Source organism: Brachyhypopomus gauderio, chromosome 1 (genome assembly GCF_052324685.1).
Source record: "Brachyhypopomus gauderio isolate BG-103 chromosome 1, BGAUD_0.2, whole genome shotgun sequence".
Taxonomy (NCBI): Eukaryota; Metazoa; Chordata; class Actinopteri; order Gymnotiformes; family Hypopomidae; genus Brachyhypopomus; species Brachyhypopomus gauderio.
In genome coordinates, this window is record NC_135211.1 from 2,002,115 (window position 1) to 2,025,777 (window position 23,663).

The 23,663-nt window shown below is 40.8% G+C and overlaps 1 protein-coding gene across 1 annotated transcript in view; it reads left to right on the forward strand.

Annotated features, from left to right (window-relative positions):
- Positions 1-7,938: 7,938 nt before the first annotated feature.
- lcor (ligand dependent nuclear receptor corepressor) overlaps positions 7,939-23,663 on the forward strand; it is a 105,808-nt gene continuing 90,083 nt past the window's right edge. The window contains exon 1 of the mRNA XM_077006627.1: positions 7,939-8,076. Coding sequence (XP_076862742.1) covers positions 7,980-8,076 — 97 coding nt within the window. The 5' untranslated portion in view covers positions 7,939-7,979. The remainder of the gene's footprint in view (positions 8,077-23,663) is intronic.

The following is a 23,663-nucleotide window of genomic DNA, read 5'->3' on the forward strand; positions in this document are numbered from 1 at the left end:
CATCACTTAATCACCTCCTGTCATCTGTATTTTGATTAATTAAGCTCATGACACCTTCAGGAAGCTCAGCAGTGAAGTCTGGCATAACAGCCCCACCCTCACTTTTAAACCAAGTGTTCTGAGACACCTGAATTATCTCCTGAATGGGTATGTATGTTTATACTTGCCATCTTGACTTCAGTATGCCTTGTATTACATTCATTACATATTACAAGTTATATTCATAAATATTCATAACTTTTATTTAAATAAGATTTTGTGCATACATTCTAATGTGTGTGATTAAGGTGTCAATCAAGCTTGATCTTTAGTGTTGGTTATTGTCACTCTTATGCAGATGTTGAAAACCAACTGGTTATAAAGCAAAGAAGTTTATTGTGACTGTTTAGGATTTGGTATATTTTTAGAAGAAAATCACTACTACCAAATAGACCAGTAATCTCACTAAGTGCATGATTGCATGTATTGAATCTGAGCAGCTAATCTATTTTTGTAATCTGAGGCTATATCTGTGTTTGAAGCCATTTGTTTGTTTTAATAAAGTTTCTACAATGTGTGAGAGAAGCTGAAAGAATATTTGAAATATTGTAACTATCATGAATCATAATGAGTATGTTCTCACTAGAGAACTCTTGGATCGCTCTAGCAACTATCATTCTTTCCTCCTTTTGCTAACTTGACTCGGGTTCCTGATACGGGTTCCTCCTCTACAACATCAGGAAAATCCCACCATTTTATTCATTCTTTGCTTGTTCATGCTTTGTCATCTCAAGATTACAGCAACTCATTCCTGGCATTCATTTGATATATTATAATGACTTCTGTAACTTGTCCAAATGCACTTGCATGGCTTGTTTTCAACCTCACAATGTTCTCCTGCATCACGTCCTTGCTGCATTCCCTCCACTGGCTGCCTGTAGCAGTTCACACCAAACACTTGACTACACAGCAATAACAGGACCAATTACATACCTAAAAACACTCAAACAGTTTTCTACTCCATGCTGCTTAACATGAACCAGCTGTGCTCAAGACTCAAACAAGATGTACATCAAGACTCAAGACTATTTTGTGAAAATTCCAATGACAAACGTCTTCACTGGTACCAGTGGTAGAGTTTTTATTTCACATTTGCCGTTTTTGTGGGATCATACTGGACTACATGTTGGGGTTCTTAATGCTAGTGGTAAGAAAAGGAAGAGACAATGAGATAGGTTGTAGCTAAAGCCACAGAGAGTTAATTCCACTGTAGACAAGAAGATGACATGCTTGTGCATAGCCAACCAGAGAGAACCTAGAACTATTAAATTGTCAGTGGAATCAATATCAAAGAGTGAGGTGGACTCAGATTGAAAAAGGCCAGTAAATTACATGCAGGAAAGTAGTTTAATTGATCCATTTTGGAACCAATGCATTGTCTGTCTAAGCATTTTATGAATAGATGTGTTTTGCACATTGTGAGGGGATGTTGAGCTGCAGTGCTAGGACTCTATTGATAAAACTGCCTGCTTGTAACGTTCTGCGCGGGGCAGAACAGGGAGGCGGACACAAACGCTGAGGAGAGCGAGATTTATTCAAGGAAATTCCAAAACCAGTGTTAAACGGACAGGCATGGGTCAAACCAGGGCAGCCAGAACAAGAAAGGACAACAGGCATATTCAGACAAGAAACTAACGACGAGGGGGAAAACACGGAACAGGCAGATGTAGACGGATAACAAAACGCAAAGCTCAAACTTACGAACAACAGGTGTGACGGGCTTAAACAAAAAGACCGATTCGGACATGGGAGACACAGGGACTTTTATACACAGAACTAAACTAGGGACAGATGATGACAATGACACAGGGGCGTGGTAACAAACGAGGAATCATCAAAACCAACGAGCAGGGCGGGACAAACAGGCAGGGAACACGGACATGAGGGAACCCAGAGTGACAGCTACGAGAGGGGGCGTTGCCCTACGTGACACTGCTGCTCCTGAGCCAGTTATGGGGAGACACCCCCCCCCCCCCCCCCCACTAATTGATTTGCAGCATATGTTTTCTGTTTTCAATACCACCAAAATCTTGGTGCTGCTGGTAGAGTTAATAGCACCAGTAAGGTTAAAGGATCATCACAGACAGGATCAAAAGATCGGATTTTTATTATGGTCCAATTTGAACTCATATACTACAGTGTTTAAAGCAGCAGGGAGATTCATAAAATCTAAAAATGTATGGTGCAAATGATCTCTCATATGGATAAATAATCCCCTTCTCAGAGGCGGACAAAGTACTCAATTTCATTACTTGAGTCAAAGTACAGATACCACTGGTCAAATGCTACTCCGATACAAGTGAAAGTTGCATGTTCAAAATCTTACTTAAGTGAAAGTACTGAAGTACTTGCTTTTAAAAATACTTAAGTATTAAAGTACACCTTCCTTCACATTTGTAAAAAAGTTATAGTTTAAAAGTATTATACATCCTACCAAATCCATTTTGGGCATAATAATCATACGTGTCACGTTGAGGACCCCGGCCCCTCCCTTTTGGGCATGTGTTTACGTAGTCTACGTGCATCGTCTGCGTCTGTGGATATTCCGTGGTGATGGCTATGTCATGTGATAATCCGTCTCACCTGTGAATCGTCTCGTAATCACATGGGGTTAATGTGGTTTGTCTATTTAATGTGCGCTCGCGCAGTGTCCTGTGCTCGTCGTTGTCTAAGTCTACACGTTTCTGTGTATATGGTTGAATGTTCCTCGTGCGCTATTGCGCAATCTGTGCCTGCTATTAAAAGTGACCGTTTGTTACGGAAGGATTCAGTGTCTCATCCTTCGCCCTGCCCGCGCGTCACAGAACGACGAGCCGTCTGAGACACCAAGTGGAAGATGCCAGGCTATAAACCAAAGCCAAAAAAGGGGAAGAAACCCAGCAAGCGGCATCACCGCTCTTCTCCCTCTCCTTCTCAGGAGCTGTCGCCCCTGCGGGTGGGCATGCTCGAGCTGGAGGAGGACACCCCCGGTCAGGAGGAAAGCTCCTCTCCGCGCCAGGAGGCTGTGCCTACGCAGGAGCAGCTGGAGCAGGATCCTGTCTGCGCTTTCCAGCTGGCCGCGGCACGGAGGACGCAGTACCCCGAGTTGGCAGAGGAGCTCCGCGAGGGGGCGGTGCGGATTTGGCATGAGCGCCAACGACGCCTTTCTCCAGCACGCGCCCTCTCGCCTCTGAGGGTGGACTCCTGCGTCTACGGGGCGGTCGAGTCCACCCCGGAGAACAAGTTCGGAGAGGGGGACTCCGAGGAGGAGCAGGACGAGGAGGAGGAGGATTATCCTCCGTCCATCTACTCCACTCCCACCGTGGACTATGTTGGGGAGGGGGAGGAGGAAGAGGAGTACCCTCCCTCCGTCTATGACGACACAACCGTAGACTACGGTGAGGTGGAGCAAGAGGACTACCCTCCGTCCGAGAGCGACGCGTCTACCGTCGACTACGGGGAAGAGGAGGAGGAGGAGTCGGAGGAGGACGACTATCTCCCTCCGTCCGTAGTTCCCACTCCCTCCGTAGAGGAAGGCGAGGAGGAGGAGGAGCAAGAGGGCTATCCTCCGTCCGTGGGCTCGGAGAGGTCCGAGTTCGCGGACCACGACCTCTACACCGAGGAAGACGCCTACACGGAGGATGAGGAGGAGAGCCTTCCCTCCTCCGTGGGCACTGTAAAGGGGCGGAGGACTCCGGGGGAGAACGCGCCCTCCAGATCCTCCGGGGCCAGCCCCATGGACTGTTCCCAGGGTGAGAGCCAGGCAGAGTCCATGGAAGGGATCCTGGAGGGTGAGGAGGAGAAAATGGACATAGCGGAGGAGCTCCCCCACGCTGCACCCGGTACGTCCTACAGCCACGGCGCGGCGGGCGGACGTGCCCGGTGCGGCGCGTTGCACCTGGCGGAGAGTCCGCAGCGAAGGCAGGGGGTGGACTGCCCAACGCAGTGCCAGCAGCTCCGGATCTCTCTCCCCTGCTCGCTCTCCTCCTGGCGCGCAGCCTGGCGCCCATGTCGTGTGTGTGTGTTCCCGTGTTTGTCAGTCTTCCCCTTTGTGTACCAAACCCGTTTTTCCCTCTTGTGCCACTGTGTGTGAACGTGCCTGTGTGTGTGTTTGTGAATGTGCCATTTAATGTGTTTAACATCTTTTCCCCCGTCTTCCCAGGGAGGGTGTGCTAGGCGATTCGTGACGGACGCTTCGCCAAGGGCAGTCACCTCCCAGACGCAGGACTGAGCGCGTCGGATCCGCCCATCGTCGTGGGTTCGGGGCACTCGGTCCTGTTGGCACCCCGGGACGGGTAGTGCCCTTGGAGGGGGCGTCTGTCACGTTGAGGACCCCGGCCCCTCCCTTTTGGGCGTGTGTTTACGTAGTCTACGTGCATCGTCTGCGTCTGTGGATATTCCGTGGTGATGGCTATGTCATGTGATAATCCGTCTCACCTGTGAATCGTCTCGTAATCACATGGGGTTAATGTGGTTTGTCTATTTAATGTGCGCTCGCGCAGTGTCCTGTGCTCGTCGTTGTCTAAGTCTACACGTTTCTGTGTATATGGTTGAATGTTCCTCGTGCGCTATTGCGCAATCTGTGCCTGCTATTAAAAGTGACCGTTTGTTACAGAAGGATTCAGTGTCTCATCCTTCGCCCTGCCCGCGCGTCACAATACGGTCTTTGATAATAATCCATAAGGCATATTCCAATGATGTACATCATTCAGGTAGTGGTAGCAGAAAAGTTTTAACCTACATTTTATTTTAAGGAACAAAAACATTTTCTAAAACCATAATTCACTGATTAGCCTAGCCTAACCTGTCTAAGCAAATTATGTTACCATATTAAAAGTCAATAATAAAATGATGGTTTTCTCTCTTTGCTAGTTAGGTATTTAGTCATCCAATACAACATTATGCTACAGTCAATATTAACAAAGACAAAGTAAAATTAGCAGTGCGGCATCTTGGTAGTCTAACCTTGCCACAACCTTTTGCTATGGCTACAGCCCGCCAACTCCATGCCACCCGACATGCTAGCAAACTCTTTTCAAACTAGAAATCACAGCCACATTCGAATTATTGACATTAATTCTACACTGACATTAGAATGGAAACATTATTTGACAAGATTTGATTAACCCACATGGTTTCCCTTATTGATGTTTCCGTAGTTTGAATTACTTGCCAATATAATGTTAACATTATTTATAGTGATCCTAGCAGACCTAGCAGTGGAGTGAGCAGGCAAAGTCATTTCACTAGCCTTACTGCAAAGCTCCACTGACTACATAGAAAACGGTCACTTAACAAAACATTTAGGCTGCATACTGTAATATGCTTCCTCAGGTGGGACGGTGAATTTTTGTATGCAGTAGTATAGTTTGTTTTTGGCAAACAAAGCACGCATTTAAAATGATAGGAATGATTCATCCGTTCAGAAAACTGGAACATTTTGTCGAGATACGGCCATGAGTGCAAGTACTCGAAAAAGCATGCCAGGGTTGCCAGCTCTCACGCATTGAGCGTGAGACACACGCATTTGACCGTTTTCACACGCTCTCACGCCACACTTCCGATTTCTCACGCAGAAAAAAAATCTAGTTTATTTACGTCTGATCTATATCTATCAACCACCGGCGATCGCGATATAATACTTAATTTGTGTCCATTTTTCACCGCCCCGGTAACGTTCGCCACCCCCCGATCAACAATTTACACTCGCCACCAAGTCCAGGTTCAAATCTCACTCCAAGCGATCTTGAAAAGTTGGCAGCCCTGGCATGCTCCATCACCGCCGTCTCCGTTCATGTTGCTGTTATTTAGGAAAAGAACGACTAGCGACACCGAACGTGATTTTACACCTCACAGACACATCCTTGATTGCTGATAGGCTGTCACCTGTGAAAATACTATCGGGGGAGGGGAGGAGAGTTGTGTGTGGAAGTAACGAGTAACGAGAGCTGGACAGAAATGTAGTGGAGTGATAAGTACTGTATTTGTTATTCAACTGTAGTGAAGTGCAAGTCATAAGTATTTTTTAAAAAATCAACTTAAGTAAAGTACAAATACTCAAGAACTGTACTTAAGTACAGTACTTAAGTAAATGTACTTAGTTACTGCCCACCTCTGCCCCTTCTATTCAATTACCAAACTTGGGAGGAGTTTTATTACTCTTCAAGATATTATTGGGGCAAACACCAATAATCCTTACCCTTAGTTTTCAAAGATTGTGCCTCTCATTATGTTGATAGACCCTCTTTTTTTCTACTTTAGAGTGAGATCAGCTTGGAAAGCCTATGGCTTTACATGATTTAAAGGACCATCCATTTTATATTGGATACAGAATGCTCCAAGTGTCATAATCTGTGATAAATTAAACTCCAAGAAATGTCCACATCAGGAAAGCCTGGGATAGGGATATATCAGAATTGGGAAGAGTTAGGTATAAATTCCAATATTCCCTACTGAACATCTGCTCAATGAAGATTCTCAGCTTTCCCCTACAAATAAACATGCTTGCTTTAATATTGCTCAGGCTTACAGGCTTGACTGCAGCTGAGGTAATCTGGTATTGGAAAACAAGTCACAATATTTCAGATACTTTTTGGAACGTTTTTGTCATTAGCAAGAGTCAATGATGCACACACTTTTAATTTGTACAAATTTTATGTCTAATTTAAAGGTGCTTCTGGTAAAACAATATCTGTCTGTGTACCTATTATAGTTGGATGAATTGATTTGTTGCACTCACAACCTCATTCTTCTCTTCTTGTTTCAAGGGCAGAAGCTTTTCATCCGCACCCTTTCTGGACAGAGAAATATGTCTATCATTAGGAAATGAGAGAAATACTGAGGGAGTCTGACGGAAATACAGTGAGCCAATAATTAGGCGAGAAATTCAATCAGAAATTTGGGGAGCTACCAAACTTAATAGGAATGGGCAGACAGGTAGAAAGACTTGAGGATGGGCAGACATCAGCTTGGGAAGGTACAGTAAAAAATAAATAAATTAAATAAATGTGTCATAGTTGTTAATTGTAACTTTCACCCCAATCACAGAATTTCACCCCAATCACCGCATTTTACCCATCAGTGCAGTGATAACATATATATATACACACACACACTAGTGATTACTAGGGTGCTGTGGTGCACACGTGCCCTAGCCCAGCACCCGGGGAGCAGTTGGGGTTAGATGCCTTGATCAAGGGCACCTCAGTCATGGCCTCAGGCCTGGGAATAAAACCCACAACCTTCTGGTCACAAGACCAGTTCCTGTATGTATGTATGCTGTATGTTGCTACTGTTTTTAATAGTGTACATATTGCTAGTTATACTTAATATAACTAAATTGTCTTTAGTTATCATGAATGAATAGTATCTTCTAACATTGCTAACATTTTATTGAACATGGAATTCAAATTTCACACAGAAAAGAGAAGTTAAGAAGTGTAAGAACACTGAAACCAAGGAATGGAAATGCACCCATGCATTCTAGAGAAATACAAATGTATAATTTCACAAAACAACAACAATAAACTAATGCATGCAATTCATTATAGTGAAATTCAATTTCATTGTACTGTTTTGCCTTTACAGACATCATTAAGTATTTTTGGCCGAAAATAAACTTAGAATAAGCTACATTGATTGATTGATTGCTTTGTTTTCACAACACATGTGAAGTAGTTTTGTGGGAAAGAATTAACAACGTTGCCCAAGCGGAGGACCCTTTATCCAAAACCTTAAAACCCTTCAACAAAATTAGATATTACAATTACAAATATTAGAAATAACTATGTATTTGTTTTACCTTTTAAATAGTAGTTTCAGTAACGATACATGTAGAATCATACTTTGACAAGGACAATTTAGAACATATTCCAGTACTTCAGCTCTCAGGAATACTGATTACGTATGCACGGGGAAGTACCCAGCAGTGCACGCGCGCCCGCGGGAGGGGCCGATAGAAAATGGCGAGTCTGTGCAAACGGCAGCAATGTACTATCGAGAGGCGCGGCTTTCGGCAGGAACTTGACTCGTGGCGGCATAAGCTAATTCACTGTGTAGGTAAGCTCATTTAACATTGCATGCAAAAAGGTTAATGCATTCAATATGGGCTGTGTTTTGTAATTCATACGTGCGGTGCTGGCATGGCTAGGTAAAATCTGCTGCCATTCGTGGAAAGAGAAGCGGCTTTTTGTTTCGCAAGGCTGTCTCTTAAGCCGGTCGCCTCCCTCTGGACCTTATCCAAAATTGCACTGATTTGAATATTTTAATGCGACTAATGATTACTTGGCTCACTGTCACTCGATCCCTCTGTGTTTTTTGTTTTTGTTTGTCACTTATGTTTGGCTCAAGGTTAAGGACTTGAAATATAATAATTAGAATTTGTTTATTGCGAGCGGGTGTGTCACGTGTAGGGAGGGAATTGCACTTGGGCCAATGAAAACGCGTACCGTCGCTGTGTTGCGCGCTCCCCTTTTATTGTAGGCCTGCTCTATTATTTTTCGTGGGGGAGGGCTGAGCGCGCCCCTTCCCATATTCTTGCATGTAAGGTGGTGCGCGTTACCTTCTTGTCCTCAAATCGGTAAAGGGGACGCGCATTGCTGCACTGGGGAAATGTCACAGAAAACAGTTTTGTATTTTAGGGTGGGGGATGACAAAGGAAATGACATTACGCTCAATCGCTAAGCAACCATGAGCTTGAACGCCTCGGTCTCAGTCGAAGGCATTTTATAGCGAAATGATTTATGAAATCTGCCCATTATTTTTTAACGTCATAGACTACAGAACAGCCGGTTACAGTTACAGATCTTGATAATTTATTTAGAATAGTTCTACAGCATGTGTTGCTCATGCAGGGGTTAATGTAAAAATTATACTAAAAACCATCATAGATCATAATAAATAATGTCAAAATGTTCTCATTTAAGATACTAACAGTGATGGGCTTCGAGGCTTGACCACTGTTTTAATCACACTAGTGGTCTAAATATTACTGGAATAGCGATAGCTGGAGTGATGCTAAGTGGATATTCGGGGAGTGTTTGACGCTCTGGACGTCGGGCTGTGCACTGCCCATCCCCCTTGCTGCTGTTTTTTTAGCATTGGGTAATCGTTTATATCGTTATATCCGATGATACTGAGAGATTGTAACTTCTCTAGCAGCTGGACTTTTCTTCCTTTACACACCCACGGTTTAAATGTTTGCATCGCTTTTAATGTCCCATGTCAAGTGCCCTTTTCAACATCCCGACGGTTAAGTGCTGTGCTGTTTACTGCCGATGGTAGAGACTTTATCTTATCCGTCGCTAAATATGAATCTGCGTACTGTCTTTAAACCTTAATATATCCACGTTTTGAATCTAGTTAAGGAGCTCTTAGATAAACCCTACGTTCTCTAAACGTTATGGTAACCGAATCAGTGTCAAATACCATTGAGCATAAACGGCTTTCTTGCTTTAAGTAACGCAGACTTTGCTAATTTTTACCCTTTTCCTCAAAACGCATCACATCTTTACACCATTGTCCGCATCGCTCTGCAAACTATTGCTCAACCAAACCAAACATTAAAGCTTATTTCTGAATATCAGCTTTAGATTAATATAGTCTATAATATTGTCTTTAGATTAATATAGTCTATAATATTGTCTTTAGATTAATATAGTCTATAATATTGTCTTTGTTGTTAGCAATACCGTTTTTATACCTGCCTTTACACTCTTTACACTTTACTCTCTCCTAGTCTTCCTTTAAATTCAGCACTATGGAAACCCTGCCATTTCCTTCTCTGCAGTAGCAGTCTTGTAGCTGTGCAGGTGTTTGGAGACCAGCATGAGTTTGTGTGTCTTGTCATGATCTGATGCCCATCAATGTGTAACCCATTGTCTCGGGTAATTTTTATGGCCATGATAAATGTCTTAAAAGACCAAATTCTCTCCTCTCTCTCTCAACTTTGGCTGACAAATGTGGCTGTGACTTAACATATTTTAATTTTGAATCTACATATTTGGTTTGTGATAAAACCTGAATTGCTAAATCTATTTTTATGTACTGTAATGTTAGTTTCTTTTTGGAACTACACTGCTTCATGTCAAGTATATGTAAAGTTTTACCATCAAACACTGAAGGAATCATTACCAAACCATTTCCAAGGCCATGCACCGCTGTACTTTGCTGTATTATGATACATGGTACATGCGTGTGGATGCTGTATGGTCTATAGCATTCATACTCGAGAGCAATATTTATGTGTTATAGTCTTGAAGTGTCATCTATCCATCCCTACTTTCCTTTGGTTAAAATGCAGAAAGGTGAATCAAATGTGGACACAAACAAGAGATGCAGTTTACACACAAGTCTCATAATTGCATTTTTTATCTTCAGTCTTCAGAAGCTCTGTTATGCTTGAAGTATAGATTTAATTTTCACTTTAGCACATTTGTTGGCCATATATATTCTCAGTTCAATGCCTAAAACTTGGTGTATACTGCTATTTTGATTCAGACATTAAGCACAAGCAAAGTGCTTGTTGGAAATGGTACAGCAGTTATAATGTATGGCAGAAGATGAAAGTAATTACTAAAGCTCTAAAATGGGCAATCATTGTCTAGGAGGTCAGCAGCTTAAACCATTGAAGGTTTATGTGTAATTGCTCTTGAACAGATCCATCCTTAATGTACATAAAGGACGGGTTGAAATGAAGGAGGTGTTTACCTCAAAGTATTCACTAACCTGTTTATCCATACCTTTCGTCAATGCTGTGTGAAATAATACAAGATGCTATTTTCATTATGTGCTAAAGCTTTGTACACTGGACAGCACCTAATATGCTGTGTTTTAACAGAGTAATGTAGTGTATTGGGCTCAATACACAAGCATGGCTTAAGTTAAGTCTTTGGGTCTGCTTCAGTGCAGCACAGTTGTTTAAAACCAAAGTTGCATAGCAGATTGCCAAAGTGTTTTGTGTGCTGTGACCAGAAGTTGATAATTGGGTTCTTTAACCATTTGTTTCTTGAATATCTAGATTTTTTCTGTGCTTAGTTTCCACCACATTTTCAGGAATATTGCTTTCATCACATTTTTCCTCAGTGTAACGTTATTGAAATTTCAGCAGTAATTTGTAAACTTAAATGTTGCTGGCTTTACTCTGATTTAACATTTTAAATTTTATTACTTGGATAATGAATTCATGACTTGATTCTTACACATGCATATACAACAGAGGTGATGTGCCTCCATACTAAACCAATTTCATGTCACATATATACCAGTGTTTTTCACATTTTCAAACGTCAGTGCATTACACTATTACGTACATTAAGAAGCATTACTGTGTATGAACTAGACTAACAGACATGCTCATATTCTGGTGTTATGAAATTATATTGCTTGAAGTTGAATTTTTGAGAGACTCTTTGGATACTTGTTTGGAAATGCTAAACAAGCATTCAAAACATGTAAAATGGAAATCAGGCAGGCTAGGCTTTTTTTTCAGGATTTCTTTGAGGCCCCTGTGATGGACTGGTCCCCTGTCCATGTTTGGATCTCACCTTCTGCTGCATGGTTAAACTCTGCCACCCTAAATTGTACTGAATTACTGTACTGTGATTAATGAATGAATGAGTTTAAATGAGTGTGGATATTGTTGGGCATATTTATTTTTCTTAACAGATTACAGAAGCAAGCTGTCAGCAGTTTTAGTTTCCTTTAGCAGTTTTTATTCCTTTTGTTTTTCTTTAATGACCTTTTACTTAGTTTTATTCCAATTAATTAGGGGTGCACGATATGGACTAGAATTGCGATGTGCGATAACATTGTTGGATATCCCGATATCGATGTGAACCACGATAAATTAAGATTAAAATACAGAAATGTAGTGTCTCTGAACAGCAGCACGTTAATTTGTTTTGTTTTTTACTGTGTAATGAATCCAGAATAATTCCAAATATTTTGCAGGTTTATTCAACAATAGATTCAATCTAGGTTTATACTTTCAGGAGTGAGTGACTCCGCACACCTCGTTAACCTCCGCGAACGGCGGAAGCGTTTAATCTTGCCGTGTCACATTCTTTGCAGTGTTGTCCGAAACGATATGTAGGCCTAGTAGTATAAAAAAACACCCCTCAAATACAGGGGAATGAACTTTTACCTGACCAATTTTAATGTTGCTTTGTGTTTCAGATTTGAAAAGTGCTGGAATTTAGGCTAAAGTATTTGAAAAGGCTTGAAATTGTAACTACTTCGTTTCACAACAAATATCTGTCTGACTGAACAATTCTCTTGTATTACGTTAACAAATACGAGTCTCTTGTAATTCCAGGACGAAACATGAGAGAACGTGAAGACGTTAAGATTGGGCGTTTTGAAAATAAATATCCATTAAATAATGTGATAAAAAAGCGAATTATTTCTAATCATTTAGAGTATATGTATAAATATTTAATTCAATAACGTGCTGGGAATTATTGAAATGGACCTTGAAAGTGACGTACAAGTGCTTGAATTCCACCTTGTATAGGTGTATGAACCCTGCAAACATGACTGTTCTCATTGCGCCGAGACGCGGCGCGCGCGAACTTACAAAATTCGAGAGGTGCACGACCTCGTGAATCGACAGCGCGCGAGGCAATTGCACACGGGCGAAGCCACCGCGATTACGTTATTTTCGCCAACCAGGCTTAAACCAAATCGCGTGTCTGATGAGCGTGTTCACCTCACTCCAGGGTTGCCAGGTCCTACAAAAGTTTTCCGCACAAAATCTGCGAGTGTAAGTTGTCGGCGGGGGGGGGGTGTTGCGAGTGTGAACTGGAGACAAATTAAGTATTATATCGCGATCGATTCTTAGTGTTGACTTGTAACTTCCGCAGTAGCCCAACTCAAAAGTAGCCCAAAAAACCGCACCCCGCGGCCCCAGAATTTTTACCCGCGGCTGGATTTTCAAACAAGCCCAATTTGGTGTGAAAACCGCGAACCTGGCAACTCTGCCTCACTCTGCCTCTTGCCTACTTACGTCACGTGATCATAGTCTGCAGCGCGAATAGCTCCCTCTATTGCTGGACGAGGATAATGCAATTTGAGTTTGCTGTTATTCAAGGAGTTATCGTGGCTCTTTCGATGTGTTTATCGTGAAACTTCACATCGCGATAACGATAAAAATACGATTAATCGTGCAGCCCTACAATTAATTCAATGCATGTATCCATAAAAATAATGCATGCTGTATTTTTTGTTTAATATTTTGTGGTTTTGTTATGATTTTATATATTTATTTCCTGGTTGTGTGATCACTGTTAATTGCCTGGTAAATGAGGTTCAGCTGCATTTTGTCTGGCCTGAATCTAAATACCGTAATTTCTCGACTATAGAGCGGATCTCAATATAAGCCGCACCTACAAATATAAAAAAAATGGAAAATGTTGCATAAGCCGCACCGGGCTAAAAGCCTCATATATCTACTGAACTGAATACATTTAACTGAACTGATCAGTTTGCGAACGGTGTCTGTAGCATTTCACATGCGACAGATTTGGCTTTCAGCCGGTGTTGTGCTGAATTCCGACTCACCTCATTTGTCCACGCATAAATACGCTACAGATTTATATTGTCAATTTATGTTTCTATGCATAAATAAGAGCTAGACTTTAATTATCAATCACAGCAAATGGCACGGCATTATCTATGTCTAAAGCTACACTGGCTCAAGGGTGTTATTTTAAATAATACCTCTGACCACAGGACTTTGCAGTATTACAGCAGTATTATGTCTAAATATCTAGTTGGGATAAAACTAACTAAAAAAGGGAGTGCTCAGTGAACTAAGTTATAATCACTGTAACTCCCGATTATCATCTGTAGCGTCTTTATGCGTGTGCAAACGAGGGGAGTGAATTTTCAAATTAATGAAAATGAGCACTTTCTTCTTTGATTTACAACTTTAACCTACCACCTGATTAACTTTCTGCTCTGCCCCCTGACGGGTGAAGAAAAATCTACAGAAAAGCCGCACCTCATTATAAGCCGCATGGTTCAAAGACATGGGGGGGAAAAAAGTAGCGGTGTATATAGTCCGGAAAATACGGTATATACAAATATTTCTATCTTCTGTCATATAATAATAATACATTTTATTTAATAAGCGCCTTTCAAGTCACTCGAGAACACTGTACAGTAAAATATAAAACATTAAATGATAAAAATAGAAAATAAATAAATAAAAATAAAGTAAAAGTAAAAAAAAAAAGATTTTTAAAAAATCTGTCTCTCAACCACAAGCCAGCTGAAACATGTTTTTAGCTTAGCTTTAAAAACGGCTAACGTCGAACAAGCATGCAGCTCATAGGGCAAGAGATTTCATAATTTTGGTCCAGCAACACTAAAGGCCCTATCACCAACAGTACACAGCTTGGAGGGGGGAACTTTAAGCAGGAGTAAATCTGAGGAACGGAGAGAGTGTGATAGACAGTATAGCTCAAGAGACGAACGAAAGTTGTTGAGCGGAGGGGGGGGTGGCGAACATAAAATGGACACAGATTCAGTGCTATATCGCCGGTGGATGGCGCCACAGCTAGCGAACTAGTAACGTATTGAATCATATATGTGGATCTGAGGTAAATAAACTGGATATTTTTTTTCGGCGTGAGATATCGGAAGTGTGGCGTGAAAACGGTCAAATGCGTGTGTCTCACGCTCAATGCGTGAGAGTTGGCAACCCTGGGATAGTGTGGAGTCAAAGATAACGCCTAGATCCATCACTCCCCCAGCAAACCCAAACCTTTAGGACCTATTGCACAATACTATTAATATAACTTTGCACCCAAAACTTGTATTGCTGCTATTAATATTTTTAGTTTAGTTATAATACTTTAATACTATACATAATGTAAATACACTGTTATACCATTCCACATAATCAAAACAGTCATACCATCATGCCATAATTGCCTCACCTACACCATGTTACTGATATAAACCAGCATCCGTATCTGTCCCGACAGACTAGTGAAATGTTTTATGTATATATGTTGTCTTGCACGGTTTTTATTCTTTTTAATCTTATGTGACTAAGAGGTACCACTCAGAATCTCTTGTATCATGTACAATGACAATAAATTCTACTCTATTCTAGATTACAAATCCTATCTTTTACATTGTAGCTGGAGAATCAATTAGTATGGCCTCGGATATATTCAAAAAGTTCTACTGCATCCATGCCCTAACATCAGCTAAGCAGTTAAGAAGGGCCTGGGGTGGTAGACCATGTGCAGGGTTGGTACATATTAGGGGTGGGCATAGATTAATTTTTTAAATCTTGAAATTAATCTAGATTAATCTAGATTAATCTATATTAAAATGGTTCATATGCGTGCTACCCAAGTAATGACTAAAAGTCAGTTTTTGAGATAGGGTTTCTTAATACAGGGGGTGCGTTAGACCAGGGGCTCATCTCCTGTTTCCAAAATGCATCAATGACTGCTTGAGGAAGCTGTTCTACTTTGATACTTGAAGAAAAAAAACATGCTCAATAAAATGTAGGCTACTCGTGTTCAATGGTTTATTCAGTTAAACATGAATTTGTAAGCCTACATACTGTACATTAAAAGGGGTTGATAACATGTTTATTCACCTAAACATGATATTTGAAATGTAAGCCAACATTTAGTACATTTAGCCTAACCTCACGGACGTAATTTGTAATTACGTAATTTTTTTCAAAAGCCGGTTTTGGTCCTCTGCAGTTTTAACGGTTAAAAAGAAATATTTAAATAGCGACGAATCTAGCACTAGGACCATGCAGAAAACGACCACTCCAAGCTCCGCTCCGGTAACACTTTACGTTCCTAAAAATGAATTTTCCATGAAGCAAACCTGGCGACTTCGTGGCTGCATCCATGTAAACACACGAACGATTTGTAATTCACAGGTTTGAAAACTCGTTCTCACCCCTACTGTGCAATTTGGTTAGGAATACAGCCGAGCTAAACTATCAAGTTGAAAGTCATCATAGTTTGCTTACCCATTTTGACCCAGTTCCCAACCCAACTTTAAGAATAAATTAACGGCGATAATTTTTATATCGCCCGATAAGAGTATCAAATTAACGAACGCCGTTAACGGCCCACCACTAGTACATATATAAAGTAAGATCTAATAATACAAGCAAATTCACCATCCCATAATCCCAAAATCTCAGTTTGTTAGATTCAATATGATTAATTATTTGGGCAGCAACAGCCCACTCCAGTATCTTGGATGGAAAAGGAAGATTAGAAATTGGCCTGTAATTTGCTAAAATCTTGGGGTCTAAACCATTGCTTTTTAAAACTGGGGTGATAGCAGCTGTCTTTAAAGAAGAAGGAAACTCTCAAAGACGAAGTGAGGAATTGATGACCTGGGTAACCATAGGGCTGATGGAGGTGAGACATGGTTTCACCAGGTGTGTAGGCATAGGGTCCAGCTGACAGGAAGTGGCTCTAGAGGTCTTAATGAGCTGTGAAACAAAACTATTTTGCACATTAGTAAAAGCAGATAAATAATTACCTTTATCTTGTACAATGGATAGGTCAATATTTGGTTCCACAGGAACCAGGGAGTTTTTCCTTGCCAATGTCGCCTTTGGCTTGCTCAGTGGGGGCTAGGACTTGGCACTTGTAAAGCTGCTTTGTGACAACAACTGTTGTAAAAAGCACTATATAAATAAAATTTGATTGATTGAATGAACAGCCTGGAACTGAGAATAAATTAAGTCAATCTTTTGATTAAAAAAATTCTGAAACCCTGAGCAGAGTTCAGGTGATTGAGTCAACGGAGGGCACTTCACAGGTTGAACAAACTTGTTGACCATAGAAAAAAGGGTTTTGGTGTTATGAGCATTCTGAATAATATTTGAATAATAAAATGACTTAGCTTTCTGCAATTCTAAAATGTGATCTCAATAAGTGAGGGCATGCACACTCAAGCCAGTTTTTTTCCAACGACGTTCAAGTTGCAGACCAACAGCTTTTAATTTGCGCAATTCAGGTGTATACCAAGGAGCAGGATGTGTAAAACTAACGGTACCTGTTATGAGAGAGGGGCCATTTGATGTAAGTGTTCTGTCAAAATGCAAAACTAGAGAGTCTGGTTTAATACATTCAGGTGCAGGGACCTGACTTAGCATGTCATCAAGGACTGTTGTACTGATATTCTTTAAATTACTAAAAGTAAACTGGCATGGTTCATGTTGCCCTCGCTGACAATTGGGAATAAAAAAATCAAAGAAAACAGCCTTGTGATCTGAAATAAATAAATCATTGCCATGTACGTTAAGAGAGAGCCATGAGGAGCAGACAATGTCCAAGGTATGACTTTTTATGTGTGTAGGAAAATCCAAATGTTGGATAATATCAAAAGACTGAAGCAGGTTTCAAAATTCTATGGCAAGTGAACAGTTTCCAGAATCAACATGAATGTTAAAATCACCAAGCAGCAGCAGCAGATCAGAGTACATAGGAGTGATATCAACAACTCATAGAGCTCAGATATAAAAACAGGTGACACTTTAGTTTGTTGATATATGAGCACAATGACCAAAGGTCTAGCTGCACGTACACACACTTCAAATGAAGTGAAAGGGGGAGTTGAAACAGTGTCAACTCTAAACCTCGAGCAGTGCACTACAGCAAGTCCTCCATCCCGGCCCGTTAACCAGAGTTTGTCCACATACTGATAGTTGGCAGGCAGAGTTTGATTGAGTGAAATAATCGCTCGGTTGTTTCCAGGTTTCCGTTAGACAAAGTAGGTCGATATTATAGTCCATGATAGCATCTGCAATAAACGTTAACTTATTGTTGAGAGAGTGAACATTGAGAAGTGCACATTTCACATTCTCATCAGTACTCTGTGGGGGCAGAGTTGTAGAAGTGCAGATAAAGTTTGAAGTACCTGCCGATGCCTTATAACCTTCAGAGCGGTGCATTGCCCAAATGAAGGAATATTGTTAGAGTGCTCATAAACTCGATCCTGGAAATATTTAGGTCTTCGCAGTATATCAAGATGCCGATAGACCAGTAGTGAAGCAGGTGTCTTGTCGTGCAGGTTTTTAAGTGTATAGAGCTCACCAAAAGAGTACCTTATGGTCATAATGAAACTGCTGCTGAAAATGCAGCCATCACCTCCCAGTAACCAGAGAAGTACACCCAGAAAAATCCACATAATGGGTGAGTAGCTAAATCTGTTCTAATTATCTTAATAGTTTTCCCGATTATTATTATCTTATTTACTTTACTTTTTTTACATTTTATTTTAATATTTTTATCTTTAATTTCTTTCAACATTTTCTTTTTGTCTTATCTCCTTTTAATGTTTCTTTTTATTTATACTGTAGGCCTAAAGCACTTTGAGTTGCATGTATGTATGAAAGGTGCTATACAAATAAAGATTTATTATTATTATTTTGAAATTATTATTATAGTATATCTCGGGGATTAATTTAATAACTGTTAAAAGGTAAAGCCCAAGAGCAATAAAACATTTTATTTATTTTAAGTTTAACAGGTGGAAAAGCTGCAGCCATTTGCGCCAGCGTGTCTTCCCAACCCGGAACTTACTTACATAGTGGGCAGAGAAATACCCTAGCTCCTACACATCCAGTCTTGTCCACCCCTGTTTATTTTATGTGAGGCTATGAGTTTATAACTTAACAATTCTTATTTAAAAATTTTTCTCATTAGAATACATTTTTTCAACAAATGCCTGTTTTTACATGTAGACAATAGCACTAATTCTGACCAGCAACACATTGCTCCAGCACTATTTTACTTTCAATAAAAGTTTATGAATGATTTGAGTTTGTGTTGAGGTCAGTAAAATAACTACATTTTATTTGTTTAACAGTTTTTGCAAAGCAGCTTACTGAAACACAGGTTTAGGTCCCATCAGAGCAGTCCTAAGATGACAGTGCCAAAGAAGAAACCTCCTGTATGAGGAATAAATGTTGGGAGAAGCAAGATTAAAAACAGGAATCCATTCTCAGGATTTTACTGTGAAAATAGGTGATGCGCATAGACAGTGCAGTGCAGGTATCAGGATTAGGAAGCCCAGTTAAAAGACATTGGTAAGTATCAGTCAATCAAAATGTATTTATATAGTGCTTTTTACAACAGAAAGCAGCTCACAAAGCAGCTTTACAAGTGTCCGAGTCCAAGCGCCCAGTGAGCAAGCCAAGGGCGACAGCACCAAGGAAAAACTCCTTAAGAGCATGTGGAAAAACCTTGAGAGGAACCAAGACTCAGAGGGGGGAACCCATCCTCCTCTGGCTACTGCCGGTCACCATGACAACAATAATTGAAGAGATACATAAACAAAGAAGTTATGGGAATGATCAATCTAATCTTTTTGTGTATTTATATACATTTGTTCTCTATGTAATTCTGAAAGAGATGCAGCCAAAGTAGGGGGAGTTTGGGGTGGTGAGAGGGGCCAGGGCAATGGGTTGATCCTTCATCCATAACGGTTAGGCAGGAGGTGGCTGGCCTTTCCTGCTATCCACCCTGGGCATGTCTCTCTTCATCTGAGTATTTCTCAGGTAGGAGGGCAGTCACTTGGAAAAGAAAGAGGGACAGTTAGCTCTCTATGGGACTGTGGAACAGAGGAAATGTACCTTTATGTAGGTACCTACCTCAGTAGCTGTACCTTTATATATGGGGGTATAAGTTTTCAATCTAGACTTGAGATTGAGACTGTTAAAAAAAAAAAAAAGAAAAAGTAAAAATGTTACATTTCTACATATGTATTTAGTAAAGCATGTTGTTTGGAAGTCTTTATTGAAATTGATTGTAAATGGTACAGAACAACCCATAGGCTCTGGAGATATGAAGCTGACCTGAAATAAATGCTGAAGTGAACTGAATGCAGAATCTTGGCTCAAACCAAAGAAAAAAGAATCTCAAAGTTCCATCCACTTGGATTCTTTGCACATTTACATACAATGAGTCCCCGCTTAACGACGGGGTTAGAGACTGAAAAGTCCATCGTAAAGCAGTTTTCGTCGTTAAGCGTGACCCTAGATTTAGATACGCTTTGATTGAGTATAGAAAAAAATAAAAAATTCCAATGCATGCGTACAGCGTGAGAGAGCGATCGCGTTGCCAAGATGGGCTGCGGTGGAGGCTGCGCTGCCTCAGCTTATCGTACACAACACTCCACTGTGCTGCCACTGCTCCTCCACGCACCACACGAAATAAAAAAAGTGTCATAACTCTGGTCCGTCATTAACCAGACCCGTCGTTAAGCGGGGACTCACTGTAATGCGCAAAACCTACTTTTGTGAACTAGTCTCTGGGATTTCACTTGATTTGAATATTTGTAAAATTATGTATATTTTAACTGTGGGCAGAGCAAATCAGGGAGCCAGGCACAAGAGAAGTGGGATTTTAAATTGAAATAAAAAAGGCTTAGCCAAGAAGGTCAAAGACAAAATGGAAAAAAAAAGTAAATATTCTGGAAGAGGGTAAACGTTGGATGGTGTGGCGTAGCATTAGTTTATTGTCAGGCTTATATGAAGCCTGTGAGAAGGAGACGTGGGAATAAGTCAAATGGGCGATCACGTTGGTGATTGCTGGAAGTGTTGGAACGGGTCTGGCTTGGTGCTGACCAGGACATTACAGCTGTCGTATGCTTAAGTATGGAACTTTATTTACTTAAACATCTTTTTTTTCCCCTCTCCACTCAAAAAGGAGTGGGAGGAAGAAAACTTATGTAAACCCACCCCTTGCTTCAAAATTAACATAAATTACATGGCTCACATTGCCACTTCGCATCCGCTTAAACTAAATCAATTCAAAATGAAAGAAAAAATTATACTCGTGAATACTTGCAATCCTTCAACATAAATACCAACAACGATTGGAAAGAAAGTTATCAAAACTATAAACAGTAATGAAGCACATACCAACAATGGTATGTGCAACAATACCAAATACGGCCGGCGAAAACAAGCATACCAACCATATACTAGGGCTGTCCACGACCAAGGATTTTTTTGGTCGACCAATGGTCGGCATTTACTCCAACTAATCGACCCCCCCATCCAAAAAAAAAAATAATAATCCCATTTTGACCGGGATACACATTTGTGAAGTTTTATCTTTAATGCCGGGCTGCCACATCTATGCGCATTTACCACTAACGCTGGGAGTAACCTTGTGTGACTAACAATGTTTCCTGGTTCATCTAAGCACTAGTTCTATAGCCTACACAAAAATCGGTTATCTGCTCAGTTCTTCTCCCAGTCGAAGAGTTCACGCATTGTCGTGTACAAGAGCGACCCTTTTCCCGCGGGGATTCTAAACTCTGCCATTATTTGGCTGAGTCGCTCTGCTATGTTAGCAGCTGTGTGGGTCACTCCCAAATCTTTATTTCCCAGCACGAATTAATGCAGTCAGAAATAAAATGCGCTATGACCGTCATGTGACGTTCCATCTGGTTAGATGTCCATATATCCGTTGTGAAGCTGAGTGCTTTACCGTTTTCGATCTTGCCCTGAAGTGTTTGTTTTGTTTTGCTGAATTTGCTCTTAACTGCGTGCATCACTGTTTCACGTCTTGGCAGGCTATTTCCGGGCTCAAGGCATTCAATTCGATTTTTAAATCCCTCATGACTGACGATATTCACAGGTCGCATGTCCAGCGCTGTCCTTGTCAAACAAATCACCAATGGTAAATTCGTGTCACGCCGTTGAAATTAAAAGTCCCAGAAGCCCTTTGACGAGACGCAGCTTTTTCCCTGCGACCAATTGACCAATGGAATTTGGTCGACTAGTAATTTTTTTTGGTCGACCAACGATTAATCGATTATTTGCCATCAGCCCTACCATATACCAACAAACAATTTGGTTTATAAAAATTCTGCTTCAGTCTATAAAATCTGCATGATCTACTACAGTCTGCTTTGCAAGACAGAATGACGAATACAAAAAATAAAATGTCTTTCACATTTAATTAACAAAAATAAAGTGCTTTGGTAAAATAAAATGCTTTTTGTTGTTACCAAAATTCTTGAGCTTCATTTTGCAAGCCTTGCACACGAGCTTTACTGTGTCAAGTTCGGTCTTCCCCGGCATTCAGTAAAAATGAATGATGGGACAGGTTGAATATTTCTTTCCTCCATTTGTTTTAAAATGTTTCCGTGCATGCGTGTGTCCCAGAAGCTGCTGCGTAAAGTCTCGCATAATTTTGTAATTACGTAACTCAAGACTTAACCACGACTTAGAATCGATTTTGGGACATTTAAAATCGATTCTGAATCGTAGTAAATGAGAATCGATTTTCGATATGTGAATCGATTTTTTTTTTTTGGCACACTTACTTTTAACTAGTGCTGGGCGTTATACCAGTTCGCACCGAAAACCCGTGTTTATTTTTGTTATCATAAGAATTTTTCATAAATCGGCCACACTGGTTTAAAATAACCTTCACGTGTCCGTAATGCAGCACGGTCGTTAATTGTTTCTCAAGATATGCTTTTTATTGCTGCACCGCTAAGCACACACACAACAGAGCGCAAATCTAGCTTGGTGTTGTGGCGAATTCCCGACTCCCCTTGTTTATCTGTGTTACGACCCGTGACACCACAAAGGTGAACTCAGGGGTCGCACATATGCTGTTACTATGTTCTGTGTTGTGCTGGCCAGAGAACCCACATAAAAAAATAGTAAGACACGGAAGCCAAGGTTGGAGGGATCAAGACTCAGTGTATTGCACGTATGCAAGTAATGCAAGTAACAGCTCAGAGCGCAATACACAACCCTTCAGCCCTGGGCAATGGGCTAGGAGCGGTGATGAAATAAAACAAACCAAATAAAACCCCTATGCTAAACCTTATCTCCCAACAACCCATCACATACAACAGACACAACCACTCTACACTAACCCACTATTCATCCTACTATTCACATACAGTAAACACATCACCGCCGCTTACCTGAGGTATCTAGACAAGAGTTCACCTACGTGATGTTAGATGTAAGAGTGCACTCATCTACTCTTGCCCAGCCCAGAGCAGACAAAAGAGTAACAATCAATCACCTCTTCTCAATGCAACATAACCAAAGAAAAAGACTAACAAACGAGGGAAGTGTACATAAAATCAAACAAAAGTACAGCAGCATGGCTCCCCTCATGCCTCCCTCCTCTCTCCTTGTCTTCGTCTGCTTTTATCCATTAGTCTTGATTGTAAGCCCCGCCTCCACTCAAGCAAGCCTGCAAAATAAGAGTCATGCATGCAAAGCAAACAACCCTTACCAGAAGGGCGTACCAGGTCTTGGCACGTAACAATCTGCATACGCTACAGACGCTACAGATTATATTGTCGATTTACGTTTCTATGTATAAATAAGAGCTAGGCTTTAATTATCCATCACAGCAAACTGCATTATCTATGTCCAAAGATACACTGGCTCAAGGGTGTTAATTATTTTAAATAAAATACACACTGGCTATACCGAAGTTCACCTCTGACCAGATGACTTCACAGTATTACGGCAGTATTATGTCTAAATATCTAGTTAGGACAAAACTAGAGTGCTCAATTAACTAAGTTATAATCGCTGTAACTCCCGAATATCATCTGTAGCGTCTTTATGCATGTGTAAACGAGGGGACTCGGAATTTGGCACA